We start from the raw sequence: 16,882 nt of genomic DNA on the forward strand, positions 1-16,882 counted from the left end.
AAAGACTGCAAGAAATCTTGTTTCCTAAAACAGAACTGGGCTGAGGTGTTGTTACACAAACTACTGCATTTTACACCATTCACTAAAGAGCAGCTTCTCCTGTAAGTGCTGAATCTCTCTCTCTTTTTTTTTTTTTAGTCTGTTACTTCATCCAATAACACATTGGGCAAAGTAAGCTTGGTAGCCTTAGTTGGTTAATGACCAAATCATCACTCATAACCAGCAAGTCCTTCTCTGACTCCAATATTCTCCTCTTGTCAGTAGTCACAAATCTGTAAAAACGGACCCCCAATTCACCTTTGAATCCCATATCAACCACCTCTGCAAGACCTCATTCTGTCACCTGCGGGAAGTTTCCAAACTCTACCCCGTTCTCTCCCTCTTAGATGCAGAAAAGTTGGTCCTTTATCTTCTGCACACCCAGCAGTTCTCTGGTTATCTTTTCATTTTCTCTTACTTTTAATAAAGTTTTTAATTTGAGATCTTGCAATATAAAGAGCAGTATGAATCCAATGTCTTATTTTTTATTTATTTTATGATTGTAGGTGCACTATAAAGAAAAACAAAAATGTTATCTTGAGAATACAATAACAGGGTTAACCTAAAAAACAACTTCTGTTTACCATACTTTATGCATTAAATTAATAATAAATAAGTAGCCCTCTGGCTTTGGCTTCCAACATCTGAGTGTCATATGTAGAAAAATATGAAAGATACACATAAATGTTGACATTCAGTATATGATGTGTCATAGAAGGACAGCAGATGAAAATATGATGAGAAGATTGTGGCATGAATAGATGTAACCAACAGAAATTAAAAATTTTGTAATCCCCATTTCAGAAGGATTGAGTCAAATGTAGAACACCAGCTGTGTAAATAAGTTTAATTCTCAAATGTAGAGAAAGTGTGGATATCTAAAATCCACACAAGGAAAGTGACCAGGAATACCACAAACAAAATTAAAAATTCAAATGTGGGGAAAAAATCCAGGAGCCTGCCTCTGGTTTTTCAGTTTGTACAGCCTTGGTTCCTCTTCCTGCCTTTTCTTCCTGGAGAGGAACTAAGGAAGAGTCAAAAGCAGAAAAAAGTTGAGAAAAGAAAAGGCAAGGCAGAATTTATTTGTATAGCACATTTCATGTACAAGATGATTCAAAGTGCTTTACATAAAACATTAAAAGCATTACAGCAGGGAGCAATAACAAGTGCTTAAAAAAAACATTAAAAGAAATAAAAACAGAAAAAGCTAAGATAACATAGACAAAATGCAAGAAATAAAGTTCCACTGTGGGGAAAAACAGTATTAAAACATGATCAGGTTTAAAATTTCAAGCTTAAAAGAACAGAGTGTTTCAGCTGATCTGAGGCTTTCTGGGAGTTTGTTTCAGACATGTGGAGCATAGAAGCTGAATGCGGCTTTTCCATGTCTGGTTCTGACTCTGGGAACTGATAAGAAACTGGATCCATGACCTGAGGGTTCTGGCAGGTTCATCCTTGATCAAGAGGTCACTGATGTATTTTGGTCCTAAACCTTTCAGAGCTTTATAGACCAGCAGCAGAACTTTAAAGTCTATTCTCTGACGAACAGGCAGCCAGTGTAAAGACCTCAGAGCTGATGTCTTGGTCTTTGTGAGGACTCGAGCAGCAGAGTTCTGAATAACTATTTATTTATTTATTTATTTATAGGTAGAACCTATAAAAAACACTGTTACAATAATCAAGCCGACTAAAGATGAAAGCTGGACTAGTTTTTCCAGGTCCTGATGAAACATAAGATCATTTACCTTTGATATATTCTTAAGGTGATAGTAGGCTGACTTTGTAATTCCTTTAATGTGTTTCTCAAAATTTAGGTCTGAGTCCATCAATACACCCAGATTTCTAGCCTGGTTGGTGGTTTTTAGGTGTATAGAGTGAAGCTCCGTTAACTCGCTTTTAACAAAATGATTCATCTTCAATTTGAAGTTATGATTTTAAAACAATTTAATATCATGTGTGGCAGAGTTGCATAGTCTGTTTTGTTGTATTTTACAATTAGTCACATGGTTATTAAGAGTGTTCATGATAACTCTTAACTACTTTATTTATAAAGCCCTTTAAAACAACCACAGTTGTAACAAAGTACTGTACATAAATGGGCAAAGCAACACAGAAAACACAACAATTAACAAGGACAAAATATAATAAAATAATTGTTCATTGTTTTAAAAACAGTTTAACACCAATAAACAATTTAAAAGAATAAACTGATTAAAAACAAATAAAACCAATAAGTAAGACAAACCATAGCACACTAAAAAAAGCCAAAGAATAAAAATGGATTTTAAGATGAGTTTTAAAAATGGACAATGAGGAAGCTTGTCTAATGTGGAGGTTTTGTGACAATAGCACATTAAATGTTACATCCTTTTTATACATCCCAGATGCCTCCTCTCCTCTTACTCCTCCTTCCACCTGGTGCATTTTAGCAATTAAGAACTCCTTCAAGATAATGTGATAACTATTTTGTGTCACAGGCAGGAGGAGAGAGGAGATGAGGAGGAGGAGAGAAATGAGAAAGGCTGGAAAGTTTGGTTTAGCTGCCTAACATGGATGAAAAGAGGTGAAGAACAACCATGTTCATAACACTGTCCATAACAGTAATTAACCATTTGAAGACAGATGTGGAAGAAAACAGACAGGAAGCCAAATTAACTTAAGTGTGCTACAACAGGAATATTTAAAATTTAATTAGGGTTAATCTGTTAATCAGCTGTTAATCAAGATGAGGAAAACCCCTGCCATTTTTCCCACAGTAGTCGATGGGAAGGCATGAATGAACAAGCCTTTTTTTGTCTAGTTTTAATGAGGTTGATTTAAAATTTATGTTTGATTTGAAAAGAATGCACATTTGCAGTAAAGCTGAAATGCATTCAGATGATCAAAGGCAGTGAGATGAAAGTTGGGGTTCAAGAAACAATTCACGCTACATTAATTACTCTAACAATCATTGCTATTAAATTTCTTTTTCAGGTGGAGCGATAAGACAATGATTGAATTTCACAACTGGGCTGACGGGAGTTTTGACAGTAGCCTTAAAAAACATGGGATGTGTGTCACCATGAATTCCTCAACAGGTAAACACAAGCAAACGCGCACACACACACACACAGATTCTCACATAATCGTATATGCCAGCACTTAACTTTAATTGGTTTGATGCAGGAAAGTGGTCCACAAGTAAATGCAACAACCTCCATGGCTATGTGTGCAAGAGAAGGACAGTTTCTGTGGTGGAGACCCCGAGAGAGCCTCACTATATTGGAGGATGTCCAGAGAAGTGGCAGTACTTCGGACATAAGGTACAACCTGACGCTTGCACATATGCATATACACTTCTGGATGACTCATTTAAATTAACCTCACAGAAACAACAAGTTATCCTTTACTTTCCCTGAAGTATTTTTTATTTTTCATCAGTCCCTCAAATGACAATATATTTCTTTTGATATTTCACAGTTTGTATTGTATTTAAAAAAGAATCTTCATAAGCAATGTTATATCTGACAAACGCTGAACATAAAATTTAATACACTTTTGTGTCAACAGGTTGGCAGGGCTCTAAATAAAAGTGTTTGTATTAAATGATTGTCCACTTATTGCACGCTGCTACTACATTCGTATTATATTGTGCAATCTGCAACAAGTGTCTCTTTTTAGCCTTTCTACCACAAAAGGACTTGTAATGGTCATTTTTCTTATCAGCAAACATGATGTTTGCGTTTCCTTTCACTGTTTGTGGTTGGGTATGTTATCAACATGAGAGTTACCCCTTGCTGATGGCATTCAAGTTACAATAAAACTCAAATCTGATTTGCTCTTTAAAAAAAAAAAAAAACAATAAAGCAGTTTCTCCTTTTTTGGTCAAATTTTCCATTAAGCCATAACATATAAAATTTGGTTGGAGAACACATTTTAACTCAACTAGATGGGGGTGCATCATGTTGTTGTACCAGCTAAGACCCAGTGAATTTGCTTATACAGTGGATATAAAATTATATGAGTACAAAAATAAATGGTAAATATACACATCCACAATATAAACGTCGAAGCTAGTTGCATAAGTCTGCACACCCTTAAACTAATAATGTTCCAGAATGGCAGTATCATGCTCTGGGCTTGTTTTACTTCAGCTGGAACTGGGGCCTTAGTCAAGATGGAGGAATTTATAAACAGTTTAAAATACCAATAAGTTTTTATGCAAATGCTTCAGGCTTCTGTAAAGCTGAATCTATCAAGAAGTTTCTCTGAATCCACCAGAGAAACTGTGGGGTAACCTGAAGAGGGCTGTGCACAAGCGATGCCCTTACAATCTGGCAGATTTGGAGTGTGGTTGCAAGGAAGAATGGGCAAATTATTGTGGCTTTATAGAGAAATACATGTAGTTACATAGAGTAACACTTTGGTTCAGAATGGGGACTTGTTCTGGATGAGTTCAGAGAAACACCCTGGTCATACAGGCAGCTAAACTGGTAGTGAAATGTACATTTGAGTAAATGAACAGTGTTGTGTTGTCCTTTTGCAAAATAGTATTTACTTAATTTTTCTCAGATTTGCTGATAACAAACAGAGCTCTTACTTTCCTTTCTGTCTTTTTTTTTTTTTTTTTTTTTTTTTAATTTTTTAACCTTGAATCATGGCCGGTCCAAACAGGAGTTCTGGTGGTGTGGGAATGCTGATTAGTATTTTACAATGTGATATTCATTTTCTGTGTGGGATGTGTGTATGTGTGTGTTGGCAGTGTCTTTTGCTTCACCTCCCTGGCAGTCCAAAGGAGGGAAAGAGTTGGAAAGATGCCCAGTCCATCTGCTCCTCGTTTGAAGGTTCGCTGGTTGCCATAGAAGATGAGATTGAACAAGGTAGAAGCATACAACCTGCACGATGACGACTCAGTTTATCACAAACAACAGAAACAACTGCTTTGTTTTTGTGCCAAGTCCTGCTCTGTGTTTTATTTCTGTTTTGTCATGCCATCACTTCTACAGCATACATCACCATGTTACTCCAGGGGAGCTCAGTAGGTGTGTGGATTGGTCTGCGGGATGAAGACACAATGAAATGGACCAATGGAAAACCAGTCAGCTACACTAACTGGTCTCCTATTGAGCCAAAGAGCTACCTCACTGTAAGCCATAGTGAATAATGACTGTGAATAGGTTTCCCTCCCATATCTACAAACAAGACTAAGCTGAGGTCTTTCACATACTGTTATGTTCATGCCTAAATGTTTGTGTCTGTTTCTGTGTTCATCTCAGGAGGATGAGTGGCTTACTGGCTTTGCTGATGAACCCCTTTGCACAGTTTTATCTAACAACCACAACTTCCACCTGACTGGGAAATGGTACGATGAGAAGTGCAGCGAGAGCGGGTATGGATTTGTTTGTCAAAAACCCCAAGGTAATTTTCACCAGTTTCTTGCTCTTATTATTACTGTTATAACAAGCATTTAATAAAAAGATTGTGTTATGTTAATTTGTCCTTTGTTCAGGCTTCTCTAGTTTTCAGATACTAATTTATGTTTTGTACAGTTTTATCTTTCACTCTATCAGTAAGTCAAAGAAACCTCTTGTGGTCTTCTTGTTGAATCATTGAAAATATTTCAACAACATTGACTACAGATGTGACTGGATGGTTTTGAGTTTCATTTTTTGTAGCTACAGCAGCTCCCTGTTTTTTTATAGCCATGTTTATTTTATTAAAAAATTCAATGATGGTTTGATTTCTCAATTTTTAGGAATAGTTTTGCATTTTGGGAAATAGTCCAATTTTTTCAGATCTCTACTAAAAATTCCAAAATTGTCCTTGAATCAAGCTTTTTTGCAAATACTTTTGTTCCACACTTTAACATCTTGAAGTAATCATTCTGTTCTCTACTCATTTTTATTTCTTTCTCTCTGTTTTGTTGTAGACACTTCCAAACCCCCCACCCACTCCTATCACCACCCTCTTCCTGACAATATTGAGTACAGAGACCGCAGCTACAAGGTTGTCTCTGGCAACATGAGCTGGTATGACGCGATCCGTATGTGCACAGAAAGTCATTCAGACCTAGTGAGCGTTACAGATGCCTACCACCAGGCTTTCCTTACTGTCCTTGTCAATAGATTGGCAGTCCCACACTGGATTGGACTGCATAGCCAAGACGTATGTATCCCTCTTACAGTTTGTACGATAGATAGATAGATAGATTCTTGACCTTGTAACCCAAGCAAGATGTTCTGTTTGCAGGCGTGTACTTTTCCCAGCAGACAGTCAGACTTAACATTAGGATTCGTGTATAACTCAGTATCTGTGGAATTTTTGGTCAACGAGAGCTTACAGGAAACACGTCCCATAAAGCTGCTGTGGTCTTTCTATTGTTTTTATACTAATTAATACTTGATCAATTTATTATTCAGACTACTTGCTAATAAATATAACTACAGCACTTTTCTATACTAACTACAATGCCTGCTTCTTTTCATGTTATTTGATTGCTGTATCATGGAGCACTTTAATGTGTTTCACTGGTGTTGAATTAATAGCTGGTGTAACCCACAGAAACATGCATCTAATCTAACGAAAGCCTGAGGAATGTTGCTTTTTATTAACATTAATATTTAGTTTGGCTTCTGTTTTGGTATCTGATTAAATCCCCTTCCTCCTAAACCTTGAACAAACAACTTCTTAAGAATAGATTATGGACAATCAGGACTTAATTTAAAAATGATAAGTGAATTCTTGAGATTTCAGCATTTTTACCAACAGAAGTATAGCTATTTTGTTGAATCATTGCAGAGTGGCATCAATTATCAGTGGTCAGATGGCAGTGACACAGTGTACACACACTGGGATGCAGCTGACGATGAGGACGACGACTTTGTTACCGGAGAGTGTGTGTACATGGATGTGAGCGGAGGTTGGCGGAGAGCTGACTGTGATACCATGCTACCAGGAGCCCTGTGTCACGTTCTTCCACCAAGTCAGTGCCACCTCAGTAAAGCATGAAAGTCTGATAACTCGAAAGTGCATTTTTTCAACTGTTTTGTTTCTTCTTTTCATCATCAAATGTGTTAAAAATACACACCAGTTTCCGTACTCTCCTGCTGTCTGTCACAGGCAGTAAACCATTTGTCTCGTATGAGATGACATGTCCCTCAACTTGGGTGAAATTCAGACATGGCTGTTACAACTTTGAACCTGTGGTGGAGAAACTGACTTTTGAAGAGTCAAGAGAGCACTGCAGACGCAAAGGTGAGTTATATCATTACCTGCATAGTCAATATCTGATTAATTTCTGTTTTAATTAGTCTGAAAATTTAAGCTTTTATTGACATGGCATCGTACAAGAACGGCTATTAAGGATCATTCTTTTACTTTGAGAAGAACCTACTGATTTGTTTACATATCAGCAGTATTGAATTTGTTGGGTTGTTGTTGTCTTCTAGTCAACACATCAGATGTCCTGACTATTGAGAGTGAAACAGAAAATCGCTTTGTTCTGGAGCAGCTGTGGTCCTCAGGGTTATCTCACCAGACCATTTGGTTGGGGATGTACTTCAACATTGACAGTAAGAATTGATCATTCTTGTGTGTCCATCTGAAAATGTTAAACCTGTTTCACATAACGGAGGAATATTGTTCTAGCTGATTCTCTGGCGTGGGTGGATGGTTCACCGATGGACTACACGAACTGGGCCGACAAAGGCCCAGACACCAAAATGCTGACCGCAGATGCTTGTGTTACTACCGGAGTGGTTGATGGCATGTGGCACTTGTCAACATGCACCAAACAGCTCGGCTTTATCTGCAAAGCTATTTCAGGTAGGTAGAAAAGACTCTTGCAAAGCTGTGGGGCCATCTGAAACACAGATGCTCACGGGGTCACAAGGGTCAGCTTAAAAAAAGCAATTTCAAACAAGCAAGTGAAAAGGAGATCACATAAGTGTCACAAAAGTAAAGGCCCTGTTCACTTCTCTTTGAAGAAGGGTTTTACTTTAGACTATGAGAATTGCATGAAGCTTAAAAAAGAAAAATAACTAAGTGCCGACAGTTTTAAGCTGTTGTAAACAGTGTTTTTGTTCTGAAAGTTGATCACATGACTATACTCAAGTGAAAAGGATTTAACACACCCATCTGCATCAACTTTGGATGGTGCAAAAGCTTCATTGTGATAGTAGTTAAACCTGTGGAAATGTGGATTTAGAACCTGCCTGCTGAGCCATGCAGGGGTTTCCCCAAACTAAAGCCTATTTATTTCTTTTTTGAACCCTGTGTTTAGTCTTAACCTGTTTAGTCTTTCCTGGGCTGAACCTGAGAAGTTTCTTTTTAATTAGTTAGTAAAGACTGAAACTGAAGTGTTTACTGTCTGAGAATACTGTCTCCAAAGTTTAATCTGTGCTGACGTCTGTATTTCTTTTGCTTTGTTTTGGTTTATTACATTTTTGTGAGTATAAGTTTAGAGCTTGGTGGTTGACTGCATCTCTGGTCTGCCGCCTGCTTAGACGCTTAGTCTTTGAAGCGACCTAAAGCCTGATATTTTTATGTTGAGAGCAGGGTTTCTATATCTTGTGCTGATTGAATTTTCAGTAGCTTGTGTTGGGCCTTTGGTAAGTCTTCGGAGAGCAGCGTGAGCTTGAAAGTCTTTGGATATCATTTACAGCTGATGACCATGTATAGTGCAGGAAGATTGTGTGAGTTAGCGTGAACAATCCTACCATGGTAGCAACTTTATCACTGTGTATAGGTGCCCTCGTGATAATGAGGTGAGTGTATTGATGTAATTTTTAGTGTAGTGGAACTTGTAAATGTTACTGAGTAAAAGCAGTAACTTTGTTTTGTATTGAGCTACACTAGTTGTGATCAGTGTGTGTTTTCCCATTCGTGCTTTGACAATTGTTCGCTTTTGGTTGGACTTGAGTAAATGCATGGTTTATCCTTTTTCTTTGCTGCTATTTTCGTGTCAGTCATGTGTTACAATTGAGCATTATCAGCTTTGTGTTTCCAGTGAAGCATATCCATGTATGTTTTCTGTAGAATTGTTTAGTATGTCCTCTGTCAGATGAGAGTATAATTGTGAACATGTGAGCTGTATTTTACTGCTGGGATTTAGTGATAGAGATGCATGTGTTTTTACTCGTCTGTTTTTGCACAGCAGTAATGTTGGGTTACATCACTTTGTTAAACTGTCTGTTACTTCACTACTACCTTATTACACAATTACAGGGTTGGTCTCCTCTATCTCTTTTCTTGACAGTTTCCCAGACCTTGGGGGGGGAAAAAAAAAACATTAATAGATCAAGGAAGTGTGGGAAGGAGAATTCAAAAGGATTTAGGAAAATGAAACATTGTTACATTGAGAATCTGACCAACACCAGAGTGTGATGTTGGTTTGTTGTGTTTAAACTACAGCTGTTTCAAAGACTGAATACAAAAAAGCATACAAGACAGTTCCCTGTGCTTTCTTATCATGTCAGGCAGACTGCTATTCATTTAAATCAGCTTACAAAATTAAGAAAAAAACAAAGTGTAAAGCCAAAAAAGATCAGTTTGCTAACACTCAACCCTGCTTTCTTCATTTTTATCTACATGAATAAAAAAGAAAAAGCCTTTAAGGAAATTTTGTCCCATTGAATGTTGAAGACCTTTGCAATCTCCCCGGCTGTTTAGGATGGTTCAGTGTACCCATGTTGAAGCCATTAGATATTATTGGGTCATTTTACTTCACCAAACCAGACTGAACCAGAATTTTTTTGCACAAAATGTGTCAGTTCAACACTCTTGGCTCCTGCAGCTCAGTGTCACAGTGAGCCATTGTTACATCATAGTGTATTTGTACTGATGACTGCAAAGACAGGTTGATTGGTAAACATGTTTTAATTTCTTAAAACAAATGTTGAATGATTACACAGTTTAAGTTAATTTTTTTATCGGTTTATGATGTGTGTGCGTGTGTAGTAGCAGAAACCAGGAATCTTCCATGTTATGCTAACCTGCAAAGACGAGGTAGATTTGATTTGCATGGCTAAACAATTATTATGTAGTGCTCTGATGGTTTTAAGTAAAGTATTAAGTAAAAATACTGGAAAGTTATTTAATATTTGTACTTACACATGTGGACAAAATTGTTGGTACCCTTCGGTTAATGAAAGAAAAACTCACAATGGTCGCAGAAATAACTTGAATCTGACAAAAGTAATAATAAATAAAAATTATATGAAATTTAACCAATGAAAGTCAGACATTGCTTTTTAACCATGCTGAACAGAATTATTTAAAAAAATAAACTCATGAAACAGGCCTGGACAAAAATTATGGCACCCCTAGAAAAGACTGAAAATAATGTGACCAAAGGGACAAGTTAATCCAAGGTGTGTCCACTAATTAGCATCACAGGTGTCTACAATCTTGTAATCAGTCAGTAGGTCTATATATAGGCTACAGGTCATCACTGTGCTGTTTGGTGACATGGTGTGTACCACACTCAATGTGGACCAGAGGAAGCAAAGGAAAGAGTTGTCTCAGGAGATTAGAAAGAAAATTAGACAAGCATGTTAAAGGTAAAGGCTATAAGACCATCTCCAAGCAGCTTGATGTTCCTGTGACTAAAGTTACACATATTATTCAGAAATTTAAGATCCATGGGACTGTAGCCGACCTCCCTGGACGTGGCCGCAGGAAGAAAATTGATGACAAATCAAAGCGACGGATAATACGAATGGTAACAAAAGAGCCCAGAAAAACTTCTAAAGAGATTAAAGGTGAACTTCAAGCTCAAGGAACATCAGTGTCAGATCGCACCATCCGTTGTTGTTTGAGCCAAAGTGGACTTAATGGGAGACGACCAAGGAGAACCCCATTGTTGAAAACAAATCATAAAAAAGCCAAACTACATGTTGACAAGCCACAAAGCTTCTGGGAGAATGTCCTATGGACAGATGAGACAAAAATGGAACTTTTTGCCAAGGCACATCAGCTCTGTGTTTACAGATGGAAAAATGAAGCATATCAAGAGCAGAACACTGTCCCTACTGTGAAACATGGAGGAGGCTCTGATATGTTCTGGGGCTGCTTTGCTGCATCTGGCACAGGGTGTCTGGAGTCTGTGCAGGTACAATGAAATCTTAAGACTATCAAGGGATTCTAGAGAAAATGTGCTGGCCAGTGTCAGGAAGCTCTGTCTCAGTCACAGGTCATGGGTCTTGCAACAGGACAATGACCCAAAACACAGCTAAAAAAACCCAAGAATGGCTAAGAGGAAAACATTGGACTATTCTTAAGTGGCCTTCTATGAGCCCTGACCTAAATCCTATTGAGCATCTTTGGAAGGAGCTGAAACATGGTGTCTGGAAAAGGCACCCTTTAAACCTGCAGTGATTGCCTCAAAAGGTTGTGCAACAAAATATTAAGTACCATCATTTTTGTCCAGACCTGTTTCATGAGTTTATTTTTTTAAATAATTCTGTTGAAGCATGGTTGAAAAGCAACGTCTGACTTTCATTGGTTAAATTTAAAAATAGGTAAAGGGGGAGTTGTGGGGAATAATTTTCTATAGTTTTGGTTAATCATTGGTTGGATTATTTAGCAAGATTTTTGAGTAGTTTTTGGGTGTATAAATATATGTATAGACTCTGGGAAACTTTTAATATAAATATTTTCCATTATTTCTTTTGTATATAGCTGTCTTTGGAAACCCTTTAAATGGTATGATCCAGTTAAGCTTGTCTACTATATTAGTAGTCAGGTGTCGTCATTCTGGTTGGTTTTGGTGTCTTGGTGAAAATGTCAACGAAGTCACTTAACATCACATTCTGTCGTTCTGCCTCCTGTGTGCTTTTCTCCATGATGCTTGCCTTCGAGACTGTGTACTGAAGCTGACACTAGGCAACCTCATTTTCGTTTGCACTATAATTTGTTAATGTTCTCATTTTGAATAGAAAAGTAACAAATTCTGTCCTCAGTTTCCACTAAATCCAGAGATAATTACAACCATTCTGCTGTTACCCTCAAAACTTAAGTGCATGCTACCTCTTAAGTACCAATTTGCAGGCACAGCTAGCAGCTAGCTACTTAACATGGTGGAGAATTAACTTCCCAATCTTCTCATTTGATGGAGACAAATTACAGAGCTAAAAAAGAGAAAATTGGTCTCAGAGCGCAAAAAAAAACCTTTTAAATGAATAACTATTCTGTTTACAGCTGCTACAAAGTAGAAAAACGGACTCAACAGACACTGTAGTATCACTACTTTTTTTTAATTTTTTTACTTACTGTAAGTAGCCAGATTTGTTTATTCGCTCAAAGTAAAAGTGCTTTCATAGGAAAAGTTATCGATTTGAGCTGTTACTGTGCTGTTTGCTGAAGAGGTTTTTATGGACCAAATTGCTGTAAATGTTTATTCACCTTTAAAGCTGTGAAAAATATTACCACATTTGTCTTAGAAATTATGTCACTGTAGACTTTTTTTTTTTTTTATTTGTATCAGTCTGATTTCCCAAGAAAATGCATGATATGTTGTCCTGAACTTAAGTGTCTTTGTTCTTTTGCAGATGGAGCTATGGAGGTGGAAGTGGAACCATTAAATGGTAAAGCTGTTTGAATCCAGTAACCTTAAAACTTTAGATTTGTGTAGAAGTATCTGCAAATTTGCCCTACATTTTTATGAGCACGTGCTTGCCATGGATAATAAACAGAATGGGGTTAAACATGCTGAGATCAATAGAAATTTTAGTATTTAATGCATTTTGCATGTGATTCAGAGTTTTCTCACTCTGTTTTTCAGGTTTACATCATGGTGTTATCCCTGCTGCAGTGCTGGTGGCTGTGCTGATCTTTGCCCTGCTGGCAGGGGCCGTGTGGTTTCTGTACAAGAGGAATTCTGCAAGTTTTCGAGGCATCCCCACACTTGGTAGCGCTTATTACAGACAAACCAGCTCTCAAGCAACAGAGTCAGATGGGAATGTGTTGATCACAGACCTGGAGGCTCACTCAGGAGAATAGCACCCAAGATTACTGTTAATCTCCCGTTCTCAGCCTGCATCTTGCCGTTTCACCAGCAGGTACAAGTGCCATGTGACACTGTAAAGCTTTGACGCTGACTCCTCAGGACAGTGCAGAAATGATGACATGTTGGAAGGATCCCAGTTGCTCTCTAGTTTTGAGTAATTCAAAACATGCTTATGAGACAGAAGTGTGAGCTCTACTTTTTGTGTCGACACTGAAGAGCCCACATTTGAATTTATGTTTGAGCTAAAAAAAGTTACATAAATGAGTGGTTGGTATACTATGATATGGTATAGTAAGGAATACTGGAAAGCTTTAAACTAGTTAAGAGGTACTCTGTTTATTACCTATGATACTGAGGTTTGAGGTTTACTTCAGTTTAATGGGTTCACAGTTCTAATTTGATTTGGATTAAGGTTTCATAAGATTTGAAACAGATGAAGCTCAATTTTGATTTACCCAGGGTCAAAAGTAAAACTTTTGACTTATAATTTTTCATAAATAAGAAGTAGATGAATGATAAAATGTAAATAGCTGCAGAATCTGCTATCTAATTTGGTAAATTTTGTTCAGAATTCAGGATCTGATGAATTTGAACATATGGTACAGAAATGTTGACAGTATTACTTTTGTATTTGGACTTTATTTTTACATGTATACATGCTGTATTTTGACATGTTTTTGTATGTTCAAACAAATAGAAAATATGTATAGCACGAGTGATGATTGGACCTGGTCTTTCCTCCTGATTTATTGACTAATCAAAGCAAATTAAGGGATGTACTTTTTGCACTTTTTTTGCATTTGAATAAATTGAAATTGGATTAAATTTTTCAGAGTTGTGCTGTGTAATATTAAGGGGAACAGGAGTTGATCAGAGGTATGTAAGAAACAAAGTATGCTAATTTTCTTAACATTTTACCCCTCCACCCCCAATCTAATAGGACAGAAAATTCTCCCCAAGATGACCACAATTTAATATTTCTTTTGTACAAGTGGCATTAGAGAATCCTAAAAACTCAACAGTAAAAACAAAAATAATGTAATATTTTTGCACCTGTAATACAAAATACACTAGGTATGATTAAAGGCCACACCTTTTCAATAAATTCTGTATCCAATAAGAAACAAGATGGCATTCCATCCATTCATCCATTTTTTTTTTATCACTTATCTGGAGTCAGGTCGCGGGGGCAGCTGCCTACTCAGCAAAACTTCCCTCTTCCCAGCCACATTCACCAGCTCGTCTGGGGGGATCCCGAGGCGTTCCCAGGCCAGCCGAGAGATGTAGTCCGTCCAGCATGTCCTGGGTCTTCCCCGGGGCCTCCTCCCTGTGGGACGTGCCCGGAACACCTCACCAGTGAGGCGTCCAGGAGGCAACCTAACCAGATGCCTGAGCCACCTCATCTGGCTCCTCTTGATGCAGAGGAGCAGCGACTCTACTCTGAGCCCCTCCCGGATCACCAAGTTTCTCACTCTCAGCCACCCTGCAGAGAAAACTCATTTTGGCCGCTTGTGTTCACGATCTTGTTCTTTCTGTCACTACCCACAGCTCATTACCATAGGTAAGGGTAGGAATGTAGACTGACTGGTAAATCAAGAGCTTTGCCTTTTGGTTCAGCTCCTTCTTCACCACGACAGACCTATGCAGAGTCACTGCAGCAATACAGCATCACTGTAGACGCCGCACCGATCCGCCTGTCAATCTCCTGCTCCATCCTTCCCTTACTCGTGAACAAGACCCCGAGATACTTGAACTCTGAGGGGAGATGTCAATATTGTTTTAATTTTGATCTTTCAAGACTAATTGTGTAGAAAAAAAATGCCATGGAATTGCTGAAACTGACTGTTTCTTGTTCAAAGTTCAAAATGGTTAAAAGGGTTTTTTGGACATTTCTACATGCCAAAAACAGAAAAGAACATGATTTGTTACCCAAGCCCTGGCTATTCCTCAAGGTAACAATAACAATACTATAAATAAGTTAAAACAAAGTGTCCAAATTAAAAGCATAAATAGAAACGAGTCGGAATCACCAGGAGCTTGAAAAGATGCTGCATCACTGCCGGCTGTTATGTATTAGTATTTATTTTGAATCTACCAAAGTTTGTGTAAATATAAACATGAGAGAAGACTCTCCTGGTAGCATTCTGTCAATGCTCCTGGTAGCATGGTATCACAGCACAACACCTGTGTGAGTCCCAAGTGACAGTTGATGTTGACATGCAGACTGAATTCATTAAAATTATGTCTCAAAAACAGATGGATAAAACTCAATAGACCAAGGGAGAATAAGAAGACTAGGCTATAGAAGTATATAAATTTAAATAAAGTCGTGCAAAATCAAATGTTAGAAAAACTATGTGCAAACCAAAATGGAATTTAAAAAGTACAATAAAATGGCAAGTAGATAAGAGCAGCAGGTAAAGCCTGGTGTCTAAGCAGGCTCTTCCCTGTTTGCCAGAGATGACTCACTGAACAGTGATTGAATGTGGTAGGAAAGATTTCCTGTATCAGTCCGAACAAGAGGAGCCTCTCAGTCTGTTAGAGAAGGAGCTCCGCTGCCTGACCATTGTGTGGTGGAGAGAGTGGTTGGGGTTATCCATGATGGAAACCAGTTTGTTCAGTGACCTCCTCTCCATCAGTTTCAAAATTGTCCAGTTTGTACCCAATGACGGAGCCATATAGGTTTGTTCAGTCTGTTGGTAGAAGAAGTAGAGCCTGCTCATCCTCTTCCTGTGCACAGCATCTGTGTTAGATCTCCAGTCCACTCAGTGATTGATGGTCACTCTCAGGTACTTAAAGGTCTCAGCAGTCTCCATCTCCTGGCCCATGATTTTCAGTGGAATTAATTAGTTAGTTCCTCCTGAAGTCTATCACCATCTTTCTGGTCTTGTTGACATTCAGATGCAGGTAAATCCTACCAGTCCACTCTACAAACCTGTCCACCGGCGATCTGTACTCCTCCCTCTCCTATATACCCAATAACAGCTGAGTCATCGGGGAATTTCTGAAGGTGGCAGAAAACAGCCATATTAGGAGAAACAGGAACTCCAGTCATTCCAGTTTTGGGACTGTGAGAACCACAAAACTTTCCTGTGCACATCAGTGTGACATTTTTGTTTTTAGTTTTCATCATGTAAATGTAAAGATGGCTTAACAGAGTAATTTCTGCTGTTAATGGATACATGTTAAATGTGTGTTGGTTTGGACTTTCTTGTGATTTAAAGCTTGATTATTTTGGATGCCCTTGAAAAAAAACAATAATGTCAATCATTTCATCACCAAGTCTGTTATTTTGATGTTTTTAGTTACATATAGTAACTAAAAGCCATTTAGCTATATAGTAAGGCATATAGTTTTTGGGTTTTTTTTGTTACAACATGCTGTGGCATTGTACAGTAATGCCACCAATAATTAAGTTCTGGGAAAACCTGCTCTAAAAGATTTTTTGTTGAGTAATCAAAGTGTGTACAAGATTAGCAAAATGGGATCAAAATTAAACTTGTGCCTGGTATGTAAAATTTGGCACCTTAAAACTTGAGAGAAGACCTTGCAAACTGTTGGAAGGTTGTAATATTGATCAGTCAGTCAATTTTTAAAATAGAAAATCTGTTGTCCTTAAACATTCTCTGCATTACAGAAATGCTTATGCTCACTAATAGAAGTGCAAATGTTTTTTAAGGGGGGAAACACAGCTGTGGTTTTAGGTTTTTGTGTAATTTATGAGGTATACCTTGTTTCTGTGGAATGAGCAACGCAGTTAAATGTGTGGGTAGTGCCCCCCAAAAATATCAACATCCCCCTTCAATATTCTCCTGTTAGAATGATCCTGTTTTGAGATTCAAGTGCTGTCCAGTGTGT

General features: G+C 37.9%; 1 protein-coding gene across 1 annotated transcript in view; it reads left to right on the plus strand.

The window, feature by feature from the left end:
* pla2r1 (phospholipase A2 receptor 1) overlaps positions 1-14,052 on the plus strand; it is a 43,575-nt gene extending 29,523 nt beyond the window's left edge. Inside the window, exons 19-30 of the mRNA XM_041980495.1 lie at positions 3,013-3,116; positions 3,205-3,341; positions 4,781-4,898; positions 5,025-5,164; positions 5,295-5,436; positions 5,948-6,183; positions 6,817-7,000; positions 7,138-7,272; positions 7,467-7,589; positions 7,666-7,842; positions 12,567-12,602; positions 12,800-14,052. Of these exons, the coding sequence (XP_041836429.1) occupies positions 3,013-3,116; positions 3,205-3,341; positions 4,781-4,898; positions 5,025-5,164; positions 5,295-5,436; positions 5,948-6,183; positions 6,817-7,000; positions 7,138-7,272; positions 7,467-7,589; positions 7,666-7,842; positions 12,567-12,602; positions 12,800-13,017 (1,750 nt within the window). The 3' untranslated portion in view covers positions 13,018-14,052. The remainder of the gene's footprint in view (positions 1-3,012; positions 3,117-3,204; positions 3,342-4,780; positions 4,899-5,024; positions 5,165-5,294; positions 5,437-5,947; positions 6,184-6,816; positions 7,001-7,137; positions 7,273-7,466; positions 7,590-7,665; positions 7,843-12,566; positions 12,603-12,799) is intronic.
* The last annotated feature ends 2,830 nt before the right edge of the window (positions 14,053-16,882 follow it).

The sequence above is a fragment of the Melanotaenia boesemani genome, chromosome 1, assembly GCF_017639745.1.
Source record: "Melanotaenia boesemani isolate fMelBoe1 chromosome 1, fMelBoe1.pri, whole genome shotgun sequence".
In the NCBI taxonomy this organism is placed as follows: Eukaryota; Metazoa; Chordata; class Actinopteri; order Atheriniformes; family Melanotaeniidae; genus Melanotaenia; species Melanotaenia boesemani.